The 16,742-nt window shown below is 30.6% G+C and overlaps 1 protein-coding gene across 5 annotated transcripts in view; it reads left to right on the forward strand.

Annotated features, from left to right (window-relative positions):
* The window catches only part of CSMD3 (CUB and Sushi multiple domains 3), a 1,234,985-nt gene that overhangs the window by 496,540 nt on the left and 721,703 nt on the right, over positions 1-16,742 (forward strand). For 3 of the 5 annotated variants that reach the window (XM_050802135.1, XM_050802136.1, XM_050802137.1), the window contains 2 exons: positions 2,929-3,006; positions 9,706-9,793. In XM_050802135.1, the coding sequence (XP_050658092.1) occupies positions 2,929-3,006; positions 9,706-9,793 (166 nt within the window). The remainder of the gene's footprint in view (positions 1-2,928; positions 3,007-9,705; positions 9,794-16,742) is intronic. The other 2 variants (XM_050802138.1, XM_050802139.1) reach the window with 1 other exon arrangement.

The following is a 16,742-nucleotide window of genomic DNA, read 5'->3' on the forward strand; positions in this document are numbered from 1 at the left end:
CTCAAAAAACAAACAAACAAAAAACAGGACCCGGCGTGGCGGCTCATGCCGTTTTCCAGCACTTTGGGAGGCCAAGGCAGGCGGTTCACCTGACAGGAGTTTCAGACCAGCCTGGCCAACATGGCGAAATCCCGTCTCTACTAAAAGTACGAAAATTAGCCGGGTGTGGCACACGCCTGTAATACCAGCTACTCGGGGGGCTGAAGCAGGGGAACTGCCTGAATCCGGGGGACGGAGGTTCCAGTGAGCCGAGATCGCGCCACTGCACTCCAGCCTGGGCGACCGAGCTATACTCATTCTCAAAACAATCAATCAAACAAAAATATGACAAGAGCAAAATATTTTCTCTGCCTTTTTGAGGAGCTTACCGTACAGTGGAGGCAATTGCCACACGACACACTGTCTAAACGTTTTCCTTAACCTATATAAAATACCATTATTTATTTTAACATTAACTCTATAATAAATTTTACATGCTTATTACTGAAATGCATCAGGTTAAAAAGTCAGGTTAATTTTCTAAGTTAAATATGGTCATCATAAGCACTCATTACTTGATGACAAGTCAAGACTTATGCCATGTATCTTTTATGGATGGTGAAAGCTATATTTTTATGGCATATATTGTAATATTAAATAACTAATACATGATTTATCCTTTAATTTATTCATTAGGAGATATATATTATTCTTTCTATTAAAAATATAAACAGCTAAAGTATTTGTTTTCTGTTTAACATATTTTATAGTTTTTGTGAATTTAAATTTTGTTATTAATTCACACTTTGTCATGTCCAAAGATGGATATTCTCCTCAACTTTCATCTTCTGCATCTGTATTACAATTATTATAGTTTTTATTTAAGAAAAATAGATTTATCATTATTCAAGATAAATTGACATATAAAAAACTTATAAAAGAGAAAACTAAGGTGCTTTTAGAAGCAGGAAAAACCTTACCCAACCAAATAATTAAATCGAGGTACTTGTAGGTAGGCATGTTAATCTGTCCCCTTCTACACACACTGCCACTTCCCCCCAGTATTAGTAACTTATTATTTACAACTTTGAACTCTTTGATCTGTAGGATTTTATTCTTTTGCCGTTTTCTCCTTTGGTCTGATAATCTTTTCATTTAGTTTTCTTTATTCTTTTTGAAATCCAGACTTGTTAAAATCACCATGAAATCTTCAGATCTATATGTAACACTTACGAAGTCAAATCTTATAATGCAGAGAAAAGTAGAGGTAGATTCCTACTTATAATTCATGTTTCCAACAGAAAAATCTAGAATTATGCCAGAAAATACAAAATGCAAATTTTGTTAAAAAGTATTTTAAGACAGCAGAAAATTCACATGTGACAAAACTAAATTTAGAGCAGCTGAACACTTCAGAAGAATTAAACTTTAGGTTACCATGGGGGTGGGGCTGGGGGTAGAAGAGAATCACAACAAAAAGCGTCACTTAGGAGGGATGTAGTAATTTTTTCACCATAAATAAGGATTCACAATTGAAGAATCTTAGAACTATAAAGAGAGAGGCCATCTAGTCTTAGCTGCTTATTTAAGAGAATAAAGCAGGTAAAAAGGCAGATTCTTGTCCAAAATCCCACAACTAATGTTTACTAAGAATCAGTCTTATAAATCCTGCTCCAAAGATAATATACCTCTTCTTAAAAATACATTCTGTGTGTATAGATAGTTCATATCTTATATTCACATAAACCACCAGGCCCTTTCTCTACTATCCTACTTTTGAAGTTATTAACAAGAAAAAATTACCTTAAAATGTTTCATAAACCAATAAATATCCATGATTTGAACTAATTGCGTAGAATGACATTCAGAAATAGTGAAGCAGTAATTTTAAACCATCTAACAAAAATCTTTTTTGCTTTTTTAAAAATTTATAACATGAAGAAAACCTAATTGCATAACATTTAAGGAAACCTAGTAAAAAGTAATATGTAAAGAAATCCACACTGTAACTGAGCAAGTTAATTATATTTCTTGTTTACACTAAGTTTTGTAAAAGACAATAATTGAGGTAGGGAAGGGTGATGAGGAGTGATTGGTCAATGGGGACAAAATTACAGTAAGATAGAAGGATAAGAAGACAAATTCTAGCATTTGATAGCACAATAGGGCAACTATATTTAACAGTATCTTATATTTCAAAATAGCTAGAAGATTTGGAATGTTTTCAACACAAAGAAATAATAGATATTTGCAGTGATGAATATACCAATTACTCAGATTAGATCATTACACATTGTATGCTTATATCAAAATATCCTATGTATCCCATAAATATGTACAACTACTATATCTAAAGATAGTAGTGAGATATTTTTGATGGGCTCCAAATAACTGTAGTTCACTTTCATACATAGTGTCAAAAGCAATGATAATGAATGGAAATGATTGACAGAAATATTAAAATATGTTTTAAATTTTTCTAATTAAGTCATATTCTTAAATGTGTCTTAACATTTCAAATAGGCTAAATTTTTAGGAAATTTATTTTAAAGAACAAACCTATTAAATCCTTCCCACTATTCTAATATTCCAGCATTTTTACTTTGCTAGTTTAATTTATTCCATAAAAGTTGATGAATTCAAGTGGTTTATGATAAACTGCTGAGATTTCACTTTTATATAAAAATTTGGACAGTTTAAAAAAACACAGTTTGAAAAATATGTATATGCAGGATTTTCCCTGTGGAATTTTTAAAATCCTTTTACACTGCTTAGTGTTTTACTACTAAGTGATTATATTGCTTAAAAAAATTCTTCTGGGTACTATATCAGGCTTAAGAAAATGGTTTCTTTATCTTGCATAATTCCATGCTAACAAAATTTGTTAACTTGAATTTCATTTTAAAATTGTATTTCCTGATACATGTTTTTGTTTGTTTTCTTAACTAGTGAAAAAGGCCATAGATTTTAAATCTAGAGGATTTAAATTGTTTCCAGGGAAAGACAACAGCAACAAGTTTTCTATCTGTGAGTGTACTTCTTTTTTGTTACTTTCTCTAGTGCAAGATTGAAGTTTGTGGTGTCTGTGTTGTTTGTATGTGTTTTACAAAATATTTGTGTATTTACCAAATTAACTGCATTAATATCTGTATAACATGCATGATGATTATTCAATATTTTATATTTAAATGTGTATTGAGTTAATGGATTAACATGGCAAACTCCCAGCCTCAGATTATTTTTGATAAAGTTTCTTTTATAGTTCAAGATGTAAAAATATTCTTTTAATCTTAAATCTTGAGGACACTCAAGTTTAGTTCTAGAAGGTGAGGCGAAAGTGAGTAAGATTTCTAAAATTGGCGGTTTCTTGTAGGAATTCTTGATTGACTATATCTTAATTTCAACGTAAGTGTTTTTCTAAGAAAGATTACTTTTAAAATAGCAATTTTTATTTAAGAGAAAACATTCTTAATTTGAGCTAATTTACATAAACCTATGAAATCAAATATTTTATAAAATGATTGATTAATTATTGCTATTCACTTTTTGAAAATCTTATAAAATGGCCTGAAGTACACAATTTTACTTACAAAATCAGGGCTTCATGTAACCTCTGAAGTTCATCCCAAAATCTCAGATTAAGAATCACTGAATTAGAACGTTCATTTAACTTACCATAACCAAACATGACTTTTTTTTAGTAGAGCTATATATTTTTGTAGTAAAATTTAATAGCAGTTGCTGGAAATTGTCAATAATACTGTTGCATATTAGAAACCTTGAAACAAGCCATTTATGACACAATACCTGACTTCCAAAATAACATTGCTAATATATGAGTAGTTATTTCAAATTTCATGCATATTGTTACTGTTCATTCTTCAACAAGAGCATATTTTTTAATTTTATTTTTCTTCAGTTCCAAATCACCTCATGAAATAAATTTATAATTATTTCTTTAACAAAAATCATTTATTATAGCTATATCAAAAAGGACTTTGCCTAAGTGTTTATTGACTTGTGCATATAAACAGTAATTGACAAAAATTGAGCAGTTATGTCAGTTATGTCAAGAAACAAACTTGGAGTCTTATGTTATAAAATATTTAATGGTGTCATAATTTTCAAATGTGATTTTTACATTTTATCAGTTAGACTTGAGAATACGAATCCAAAACCAGAAGAGATATCACTAGGAAATCGTTGATCCGGTTGGGTTACCTGTTTAAAAAGCACTAAACAGCTAATTTCAAAGGGTTTGGTTGTATAATTAATACTTCTTCATGTATTTTGGGGGCTAAAAACATTTTCAAGATTGATACTGTCAGTTTTTAAGGAAAATAAGCAATGCTACAATATGACATATATAAATTATTCAACACATTTTTGAGAGAAAGACATATTTTCTATAATAACAAGTATAAATTTAAGAAATTGCCAGGTGAGATGACTCTTACATACCAAATTCTTCAGGTCATCATGAAATAAAAGTTAAATGCTAGCAAAATTAAATACTATGTTTACTACACTTTTTCTAATATTTCGTGTGGCCAATATATTTATTTCTGAATTCTAAGTAGAAGTAGAACATATTAGAATGGCTTACCCTCTTCTCATTTTGTCTACACTTGTGTTATTTGACATGTTGCATGGTTCAGACTTCCAAATATTCAGGAAAATTCAGGCTATTTGTGCTAAGAGATCTAGGATTTATCAAGGCATTGTAAGATGTATGTAACTCTATATCCCTGTTGGTATATTGCCTTAGTGGAAATATATATTATTTTCACTTTTCCTGTACATGGGTTATGAAGGTGAACAAAAAGGGAATTTAGACATGGCTGTATATCTAGGGAAAAAAATTCTAATAAAAATATCTCATTTAAGAAATATTTGCTTTGAGACAGGCAAAAAGTTAATATGAGGCAAAAATGTTAATTTGCTCCATAATTTTAAAATAAGTTTTGCATTTATTCATTGTATTTTCTATAAAAATATTTGTAAGTACTCTTGCTTTTTCATTTTTTGAAGATAAGTAATTCTCACTTCAAAATATTTTTTGCAAATTTACTATCATTATAAAATAGCAAACCAACATTATTTTGAATTTCATTTTACTATAATTTGTTTCTAAAGTATTTAATAACTCATTTCAAAAATATATTCTTTCATGGTTGTTTATAGTAGAGTTATATTGTTTTAATTTGTATCATTATTATATATCTATTTCAAGTACACATTCACATATTCATCTCTTTAACATTATTTATTCAACCTAGGACAAAATAATTAAAAAGAAAGACAGTTTTTATCTGACATTCATCTTTAAAATAAAAAAAATAAATAAAGCTTGTGTTCTTTGAAAAAATGATCAATTCTATGATAGGCACGGCCCAAAGTCAGTGTAAGCACAGAGGACATCGAATACCCAAACTGCCAAAGTATGTGTGTATTTGAAGGTCTCATAATGGCACCTTTAGATTTTAAATAAGAAATGAATTAACAAGAGATTCGGGACGCTCCAATAGTGTTCATGGGCAGAGTTTGGTTGTTTAAATGGCTGATTCAGATTTTTTTTTTTTCAGTTTTTACACCTGAACTCTAAATTGCCCCTATCTACCCCTTGTTCTTTTTCAAAAATTGATTTCACCAAGAAAAGAAACTCTGGATTTAAAAAAAAAATAAATTAAATATAAAAGGTTTTATATTTTTACTATGTTAAAATTAATGAACTAGTATTCTTTCCAAATTTTTTAGTAGGCTCCTCTAGAATATTATTGTGGAAATATGAGGAAACTGTGAACCTGCCATAAATGGTTGTGTTTTCTTTCCTATTCTTCAAATCCACACTTTTATTCATTCATATTATCCACTCATTCCACAGTTCCTCCATGGCAGCACTATGCTAGACTAAGAAGGCAAAATAGTGAATAAAATATATTTTCAACCCTCAAGGATTCAATATTTTACTGGGAAGCTAAATTAGTTAAGACAAAACCCTTTGTAGAATATGAAGTGTTTTAGTATAAAAATAACAACACAGCGTTGATACCAATGATGTTTGAGTTCAGAAAAAGATCCAAAGCACTTGATATTGTAAGTTGAAATAAATATTTAAATCTAATTTTTAAAAATCTGAGAAAAGTGACAATGTAAGCAGCTGAAAGAGGTAATGTGGAGGTGAATTTTAGTCAGAGTCCACTTATTTGTATCTTTAGGGTATATTATGGGCTATATAAAATCAGAAGCCATAAGAAAACATGCTTACTCACACTATTCATGTAATTAAACTTTTAAAGAACATTCATATTCTTAAAATGATGCAAGTTGCTATGCAAATTAAAATAAGTATGAGTGATAAATCTGTCCAGTTGCATCAATGGCATTGTGAAATGAAAGGAGATGATTGAATGAATACTAACTTCAGTTAATTGTCTTGGCATCACTTAGCTATGGGAAATTCTGAAATATAAAAATATCAAAAGAAATGAAAGATTGTACTTTTTTTCTTAATTTAAAAAATTTTTTAAATATTTACAATTAAAGAACATTAAATACACGTACCATGCAGAAGCTCTCTCATTATCCTTACATTTTAAATTAGAAAGTTTTTCCACTTGCAGATGTCCAGAAATGGTGGTTTAAATGACACTTTCAAGCAGACAGAAATAACTTGACAATTAAAATAATAAGAACTGGGATTAATTAGGTGAAAGTGGTGAAATTATACACATGCTCTGCATTTTAAGGTAAAATGTTTGGGAAAATGTTTTGAATTGTAGTTAATGATATAGTTTCTGCCTTGTCAAACTTTTTGAGCAGCTATAGAGCTCCGGGTTAAAAGTAGAATTTCACGAATCAGACTGCCTGAGTTTAAATATAGATTCCCATTAACTAGCAATATGACTTTGGACATATTTCTTAACCTCTCCAAGACTCAGTTTTCTCACCTGTAGGAGGCGTAAAATAATAGTAGTCACTCCTAAAATGGTTGTGAGAACTAAATGGGGTGACACACGTGAAGTATGTAGAATAGTTCTGGACCTATAGTATGATGTGAGTGTAAACTATCATTTAAATTCGTATAAAATATTTAACAAAATTTTATTTTGACACAAAATGATAGTGAAATGTTAAAAAATGGGATTTTTCTTATTTTTATTTTCTAATAATGTATTCACAAGCTGCTTGTTCATTACCCTATAATCTGTGTTACATGTCATAATACAAAAAAGCAGTTAAGCTTAAGTCATGCCACCTCTTTTCCTCATTTCCACCGCACATTTAAAAACTCACATTTTAATAAACATATGCTATAATATTTCCAAAAGCCTTTTAAAGATTGGAAAGAGGATATTTTTTCATAGAAAATGATCAGTCCTTTGACAACAAATATAAGGTGGTATTGTCAATCAAACAACTAGGACATATTTATTGAAAATATATTAAATAGGTATATTAAAATAAGTATGTTTTTTCTCCATTTTTATCAAATATATAATCTTTTTCTATAGATGACTAAAGGTATGTGAAGCTATTAATTCATAATATGTTAAGGTAATTTTTAATTAAATAAAAAATTGTCCAAATGAAATACTTCAAGTTATTTAAAAAGATAAATTAGAATAACATGGAAAAAATGAGTGATTATCTTTTGGAATAATTGGGACTTAAGCTAAATCTTGAATATTAGATAGGGCTTTGATAGCTAAAGGGGAAGGAAAGGAAAACATGGAGACATGGAGAAAACACAAATGTGTGGAGTCAGTATATTCAGCAAATTGCAGAACAGCGAACAGACAACGGAACTTCAGTGATAGATGCATGTTAGTGACTAGTGAAAAATAAAATTGATGCAGTAGAAAATCCAGAATAAGTGGAGATTTGAGCAGTAATAAAAACTGTTTTAGAAAGTTTAGTCCTCCTCTGGTATTCAAGATGTATTGGAGATGGATGAAAATGAAGTCACAAAAGCATCAAAGTGATTAGGTTGAATTTGAGAAGATAGATTAGATGACAATGGAAACTTTGGTAGATAATTAAATAGGCCTTTGAAAAATTGAGAAAGGAACTTAAAAAAGATTAGAAGTCATTAGCAAACAGGTCATTCTGTCAAGGCAGGAGGGAAATTCAAATATAGAGAGTTGTGAACTGATGCCTTTGAATTTGTCTGCTGTAGTAGAATCAGCAAAAGTAAGACTGGCCAAAAAACCCAGAAAGGTAAAGAGAGATTGTATAGCAAGTTAGAGAATCAGAAAAGCACAAATATCCTATGATATGAATTAGTGAGCTGTAGTACAGTTGGCAAGAAGGACATCATTGGTAATACTAAGAAAATTATTTTTTTAAAGTGATGGAAGCACATGAAAAATCCTATGTTTAATTTAGAAAATGACAACTTTACCACAACCGTAACTGTTGAGCAGGCATCTGATAGCTATCTTCTTATCTGATGAATCAATTTGAGTTAAATAAATTAAATTATATTCAGCAGTCCAGGGGTTCTCAATTTTGACTTTATATTAGAATTACCTTGAGAGTTAGTATTAATTTTAAAATGGCTCACACCTACAACCCCAGCACTTTGGCACCTTGGATGACCAAGGCAAGAGGATGGCTTAAGTCCAGGAGTCCAAAGCTACAGTGAGCTATGATTGTGCTGCTGCATGCCAGCATGGATGACAAAGCAAGACTCTTTAAAATAAAAACCAAAAACTCCCAAAAAACTGATGCCTAGATTTATTGCATTAGAATATCTAAAGGTAGAAGTAGTCATCTTTATTCTTTTAAGAAAGATCTACCTGTGTTTTCAGTTCACAGTGTAGGATAACAAGCATTGGATGGTTTAGAATTTTTTTCCCTCTGGAATCTCTGCGTAGGCACTGCTTTTTCTTAAAAAGAGCAGGTAAATTGATAAAAATGTAAAATAAGAGAATTTATCCTCCAGTTCACTTTAAGATTGAATTTATTAAACACTATCACTCAAAATTTCATTACTATCTGATTGAATAATAAAAATCTAACTTGGGGATTTAGTTATCCAATGTGGTAACATTCACTGAAATAGTAATACATCTTTGACTTTCTGTTTTGAAGAAACTGCTGAAATGTGTAAAAAAGCTAAATAAATCGTATTCATGGAAGTTGCTTGAGGGTAAAGCTATTGTTTTGGTTTACACCATTATGTAATAATTTAAAGGAGTACCTAGTAATTTGCACCACTGTTGTATTTTAATGCTGGCACATCAAATTGCTTTATCGTATACCAAATAAGAAGTGTTAGAACTCTGAACTTTTTTCATACATATTTTTTATTACACCTTCAGAAATAATAAGCATCCAAATAACACTATCATAACTGGTGGTTGACTTCTTTGTTGCCAATGATTAATGAAAGCTCTGAACACTGATACCCTGAGAATGTGTTTCCAGAGATTTTCCAATTTGATGGAAACTAAAAAAAAAAGCGATAAATATTAATGTGTTAATATGCAGACTAGTACAAGTTATTGAATATGAACAGCAAATTTATTTTCTTATTAGTTCATAAAATGATTTAGCCTACTTTATTGGTTTATAAAATTGTAGTTGAACAAATACTTAAATGACAGTGATTATAGTGACAAAATATAAGAATGCATTTTATGTATATTTTAAAATTAATATCATCAACTTTCTAATCACATATATTTTGTTTCTTTTTTCTTTTTTCCCTTGCTGTTGCAGTAAATGAGGGAGGTATTAAAACAGCTTCCAATTTATGCCCAGATCCAGGAGAACCAGAAAATGGGAAGAGAATCGGATCAGATTTTAGGTAATATTTTAAAATATTGACTTCATTATTTATCTTGTCAAGGTTTATTTTAATTTAAATGTTTAAAATAGCTAATAATATAAAGATGAAGTCTTGGCGTCATCAAACTGCATTTTATCAATGTATTATTATTAATAATATTTAATTATTTTGAAGGGATTAGTTAAGTAATACATTAACTCTATTAGAACACTTTTTTTAGTTTAAATGATTAATTTCTCATCATGTAGTAAGTGAAAAATCATGGGATTTAGATTTTAAAGACATAACTTTGAGTTCCAATTTTGCTACTTATTAGTTGTCTGATATTGGGTAAGTTGTTCTATCCTGTTTGCCTGAGTTTCTTCTTCTGCAACATGTAAATCATATTTACCACATATAATAGTGAGTTTCAAATGAGGCAATGCCTGTAAAACCTTCCAGCAGATGTTCTATAAACACCTTATTTGTATTGTGTAATTCTAACTGGAGTAGAAGTTTGATGTCCATCATAAATTAGTATTAATTTTATTAATTTAAAATTAAGTAAACAGACAACCTAGAGAATTTATGTAATATACTGTGGCAGCCATTAATTTACATAACTATCAAATAATGCTTTTTAATAAACTTGAATTTTTCTTAGTCCTCTATATTTTACAAATAAAAGATTACAAAAAGCCTATCAAAACGTTAAATAATAATCTCACGAAAACTCACAAATACCTATTTTTTCAATTTTATTGAAAATTGGAAATTTTTATTTTTCAATTATTGATGCTAATGTTTATAGTTACAGGTACCACATATTTTTTATTTTTACTTATTCATATTATTTGTATAAAGCACAAATGATACTCTAAAGAATATCCCTATGAGGAAAAAAAAATAGTTCTTAGAATATAGACCTATAATAAATTTTCCCCATGGATCTTTCAGAATAACTTAAAGTTACATTTTGCTATACTTGGAGTGGAAAACAATAATACAGTTTCCACACAAACACAATTGTAATTTTCTAAAATGTTTACGTAACTTTAACCACTCTCAAAACTTAATACAGATAATAGTATTTGAAGAAACACACTAAAGAGAAATTCAAAAGATTTGGGGACTGGTCAGACTTTGACCTATTTTACTAATTTTATTAAAATCAACTAAATCTTTGAGTCTTAATGACTAATGATTATATCTTATAGACCACAAAGTGATAAACAATTAAATATTTCTTTTTCCCAAGTATTTTTTATTTCTTATAAAATCTTATAAGCACTTACTATTTTATCTCTATATTTTAAATGAGAAAACCGAAGTTTGTTTATCTGGCTAATAATTTGATGGAACTGGGATTTGAACTCTTTACTTGCAGACTCCAAAACCTGACGTTTTAATCACTATATTATAATGTATTATGCTTTAAAGTCAAACAAATTTCATTCAGATTATATCCCTGAAATAAATTATCTTGTCTTCTGCAAGAGTTAGTTTCCTCAGTTCTAAAATTGAGAATAATAATGTGTATCTTATTTGGTTGAGGAGAAGATCACATGAGATAACTTATGCCTCATAGTAATCACAGAGCTTTTGACAAAATAAGTACTCTATTAATAAAACCTGCTATTACAAAATAGCATGTACAATATTACTGATGACATTAATATTTACTTGGTCCAATGACTTGCAAATTAGATTAATGATTTACTAGAAATCAACTTAAAAATAATAAAATGTGATAGTAATATAATGAGCTAAATTACCTTCAAGTGCAATAGATTTCAAGCCATTCAGATGTAATCACAAATTTAGAAAACTACTCAGAAGTCAAAAAGAAAATAGTAAGATTCTATGACAGAGAATAAAGATGTCTCAAGGTGTGTACCCACATAATTTAAGAAGGTCCTACTCCCATGGATATTGGAAGAGTATATGTGTCCCACCAGCAGGGAAGGAATAGCCCGAAAAGAAAGTGCTTGATGACCAGTTTCACAAAATAGAGTTCAGTGAAACTCAATTATAGAGCGTAAATAGGAGAAAAGCATAGAATTAAGTAAAGGAAATAAAGAGAAACCAAATATTTGCGGCAAAGAAAGTAAATCGGCAGCCATTCAGCCTAATATGGACTGAAGATATGCTTTGTTTTAAATACATAGTGTTTTTTTTTTAATGGAGGCAACATTTAAAACTCAGAAAATTATACAAACACACACACACACATTTCGGTATTCTCTTATTATATTTGGCAACTTAAACCTGCATACTTTTTAGAGTAACATCTGCTCAGAACCAATTAACAACTTCTCTCTCTAGGCTGGGCAAGATCTCCCTGGCTTGCCATGTGTACACATAGGCTTCCTTACTCGTTTAGCTCACCTGCCTGTGAAGGGAAGTTGTAAAGATTTGTAAGTGACCTGATCCAATTTACATGTTCAGTAGATCAGGCTTTCTATTTTAGCTCAGGGATTGAAGAAAACCTAAATTTTAGTTAGCCTTCTTCAGTAGCCTAGGTGAAAGACAGTGGAGACTTGGACTATGGTGGTTGGCAGGGAACGAGACAGATTCAAGATATCTTTTGAAGATGAAAGCTTTAATATCCCATGAAAATTTGATGTGGAGAGTAAGAAAAATGAAATAATTAAGGATTAGGCTCAATTTTCAGGGTTTGAACAACGTGAGGATGGAATAAATTATAATGTTTAATAAAGTGTGAACATTCAGAGATTTCTGGAGAAAAATTGAGAGTTCAGTTTTGAAGTTGTACATTTTAGAAGATTTAGAGATTTCTAGGCAGATATGTTAAGTGATTAGTTGAACATAATTGAAATTCAGAGATATCAGGGAACTATAGGCATATACATATTATAAAAAATGTTAAACATCATTTTCTTTAAAAAATTATGTGTATAAATAAGTAGAAAGACAAGAGAACTTGTAATGTCATCTCAAATATCTATTTGGCAAACTGATAGAATACAAAGAGCTGCCAAATCCTGCTCATGAGAGACCAGAGGAATATGACAATACCTAAAAGCGTAACTGAAGTAAAAGAAGTCTTTTAAAGGGCAAACAGGGACTATTGAAAAATTGAGCATGGAGGACAGAAGACTATCTTTTGAATTTGACAACATGAAGGTTGTTGACAGGAGTGATTTCAGTGGAATGACAGAGGTTGAAAATCAACTTTAAAATGCTGAAGAGTGAATAAAGACAGTTCAGATAGTTTACAGCTTGTTGACATCAAGTTATATAAACCAGGGAAATAATGGGGCATTTATGTAGTCATTAGGAAATCAAGAGACTTTATTTTTAGAGAATCAAGAGACCAAAGCATGTTTATTAGTTGATGTAAATAATTCTATAGAGAGAAATCTATTGGTGGCATTGAAAGAGAGGGTAGAGGTAAAGAAACATAATTTTGTAGGAGAAAATAAATGGGATCCCAAGGACAGGGAGTGTGGAATTATTTTCAATCTAATAGAAAGGAAGATAGAGAAGTGGAGAAGAGATATTGCTAGGCCTACATATTTTGTGATGGGAAGGTGAGAAAGCTCATGTTTAATACTTTTACATTAGTAATGCTGCATCTAGTAAGGCCATCAAATGAAAATGTGTGTATAAGGAGATGAGGATGGATGGGAGAGAAAAATTAAGACTAAGGGAAAAATGAAAAATGTTTTTTACCAAGAGTGGGAAAGCAAGCTTGATGTAGAAATGTTGCCTTGCTAAGTAAGTTTGAGTGCCCTTTTGAGATTGATGATAATGAATCTGCTTGGTTTTTTAATTTCTACCTAGTATTACTGAGCTTCCTAGGTACAAACATAAAAAGGATTGTGCAAAAGTATGATAAAGCTCAGTGCATTTGGGAATGTGCTAATAATTCTTTCAGGCATACAGATTAGAAACATGGATCGGGAGCAAAGAAATCTTCAAGTAGAGGTATAAATTGGGGGACTTTTAAAAGGAGAGTGGATCAGTTTCAGGTCAAGGTCGGTTTCAGAAGCAGAAGTGGAAGTATTTGTAGACTCATCGGTTTCAAAGGGGGAAAAAGAACTTTGTATGTATTTCAAAAATGTAATACAAAAGTTATTCTCATATAAGATATGGAAACCACCCCAAAGAATAAAACATGGAAAGCTTGTAAAGGAATAAAAATAACAGACAAAAGATAAATCAATTTGTTACGAAGTAAGGTACTTTTAGTCAGGGCTTAAATTAACAGTTACATCCTTTCTTGGGCCCTTATCATCTCAAAGGAACATTAGATTGTGATTACTCAGTGAATTACTGCCTCCATTTATGAAAGCCACACTGGTTTTTGGATAGAATTACCAGTCTCTGCCCCTGAAAATTCAAAAGAACTCATGGCAAGTTCTCCTGGTGCCCCTATCCAAGTGAAATTTCAGTTCGTTCATAAAACATCAAAAGTATAATCAATAAAAAAAGATAAGTCATACTTCATTAAAATTAAAACATCTGCTCTGTAAAAAGCACTGTGAAGACAAAGAAAGAACATGCCACAGATTGAAAAAAAATGTGCAAATTATATATCTAATAAAAATATATTCCGTGTGTTAAATATGGAAAAATTGCTTACAATTTAACAATAAGAAAACAAACAACTCAGTTACACAATAGGCAAAACATCAAAACAGAATTCTCACCAAAGAAGATCTATGAGATGGCAAATAGACATATAAACAAAGCTCATTATCATATGTAATTAGGGAACTTCAAATTAATATGACAACCAGAAACGATTACATAGCTATTAAAATAGCTAAAGTCTAAAGCTCTGACAACACAAATGCTGCCGAGAAAGTGAAAGAACAGGAATGCTCATGTACTGCTGGTGTGAATGCAAAATAATAAAGCCACTTTGGAAGACATTCTGACAGCTTTTTAATTTAATTTAATTTAATTTATTATTTTTAAACTTTTAGTTTCAGGGGTATACATACAAGTTGTTATACAGGTAGATTGTATGTCACAGGGATTTAAAGTGTACAGATTATATTTTGTCACCCAGGTAATATGCATAATGTCCAGTACGTAGTTTTTTGATTCTCACCCTTCTCTCACCCTCCAACCTCAAGTAGGCCCCAGTGTCTGTTGTTGCCTTCTTTCTATCCATGTGTACTCGATGTTTAGTCCCCACTTGTAAGTGAGAACACTTCGAATTTGGTTTTCTATTCCTGTTAGTTTGCTTAGGATCATCGCCTCCAGCTTCATCCATATTGCTGCAAAGGACGTGAACTCATTGTTTTTTTGGCTGCATAGTATTTCATGGTATATATGTAACATATTTTCTTTATTCAGTCTATCACTAATGAACATTTTGGTTGATTCCATGTCTTTGCTATTGTGAATAGTGCTGCAGTGAACATACCTGCGCATGTGTCTTTATGGTAGAATGATTTATTTTCCTTTGGGTATATACCCAATAATGGTATTGCTGGGTTGAATGGTAGTTCTAAGTTCTTTGAGAAATTGCAAAACTGCTTTCCACAGTGGATGAACTAATTTACACTCACACCAGCTGGTGACAGTTGTTTTTTGTTTTTGTTTGTTTTTTTAACCAAACATGGGTTTACCAACAATTATGCTCCTAGGTAAAATTTCAACTATAAGACATTCTGGAAAAGACAAAACTACAGAGACAGTTAAAAAAAAAAATTCACTGGTTGTCAGGAGTTCAGGGGGATGAAGTGAGGGATGAATAGAGGGTGCACAGGGGACATATAAAGGCAGTGAATCTATTCTGTCTAATACTGTAATAGTGAATAATGACACTATGTATTTGTCAAAACCCATAGAACACAAAGAGTGAAACCTAATGTAAACTATAAACTTTAATTAATTAAATATTTTAATATTAATTCATTCATTGAAAAAGAAATGTACCATGCTAGTAAATAATATTAATAATGGGAGAAACTGTGTTATGTTGGGGAGAGAGGGGTTGTGTTTGGGAACCCTCTGTACTCTCTGTGATTATTTTATAAACCTGAAAATTCTCTAGGAAATGAAGTCTATTAAAATTTAAAATAAAGACATACATGTGATTTCATATTATATTTTTAACTAAATAATATGTATGCACATATACATATGTTATTTTAATGATAATATATTACTAAAATCTTTCTCTAGAATGCATGTTACAACCTCAGATATTTACTGTTTCATGATTTTCCTAGCATTGCAGTAATCTCTGAATGAAAACTTTAGGGATAAAAGAGATATTTCAATTATGAAGAGATGCAGAAGAGATAAGAGTAGTTCTCTCTGCATTTGCATGGGTATTATCTTAGATAATCGTTTATTTACACATTTTTAGAAAATTGTGATGTCAGTTTTACAAGCTGCCGATTTTTCTCCTTCTCATCCACAGTTTCCATCTATACATCTACAATAATGTGTTTTTTCAACTTTAACACCAGCAGAGCTTTCCTGTCGCCTACTTATGCAAAAAATACTCAGTGTTGGCATTCAAAATGCTTCAAAATATCCCCAATCTTCCCTTCATATTTTGTGTGGTGACAAATTGTCCCACATAGTTGGCTTCAAATGTATCTGATTTTCCATGACTACTTAGTTCTGTTGTTTCTTCCTCCTAGAATGTTATATCTTAGCATTTTTTTGCCTGTGCTATCTTACACATTCTTCAAGTGCTCACTCAAAGTCCTCTTTTATAAAGCTTTTCTTATTTTTCCAATCAGTTACTATCTGGTTCTTAATTTCTTAGCATCATGTTTTCCTTCATTATAGTACCCAGATTTTTTTTTTCTTGTCTTTTGGAAACTTTTCTAAGTATAGGATCCTTGTAATCAGATATGAGTATTCACGTTTCTGTATGTGTGATGAAGAGAGCTCAATGCATGTAATTAATTGAGTTGTTTAAAACAGCAAAACTGCAGTTTAGAATTTTCCGTTAATTTTCTAATCACATGACTTTGTAGCAGGACTTCAAATT

This window comes from Macaca thibetana, chromosome 8, assembly GCF_024542745.1.
Source record: "Macaca thibetana thibetana isolate TM-01 chromosome 8, ASM2454274v1, whole genome shotgun sequence".
In the NCBI taxonomy this organism is placed as follows: domain Eukaryota; kingdom Metazoa; phylum Chordata; class Mammalia; order Primates; family Cercopithecidae; genus Macaca; species Macaca thibetana.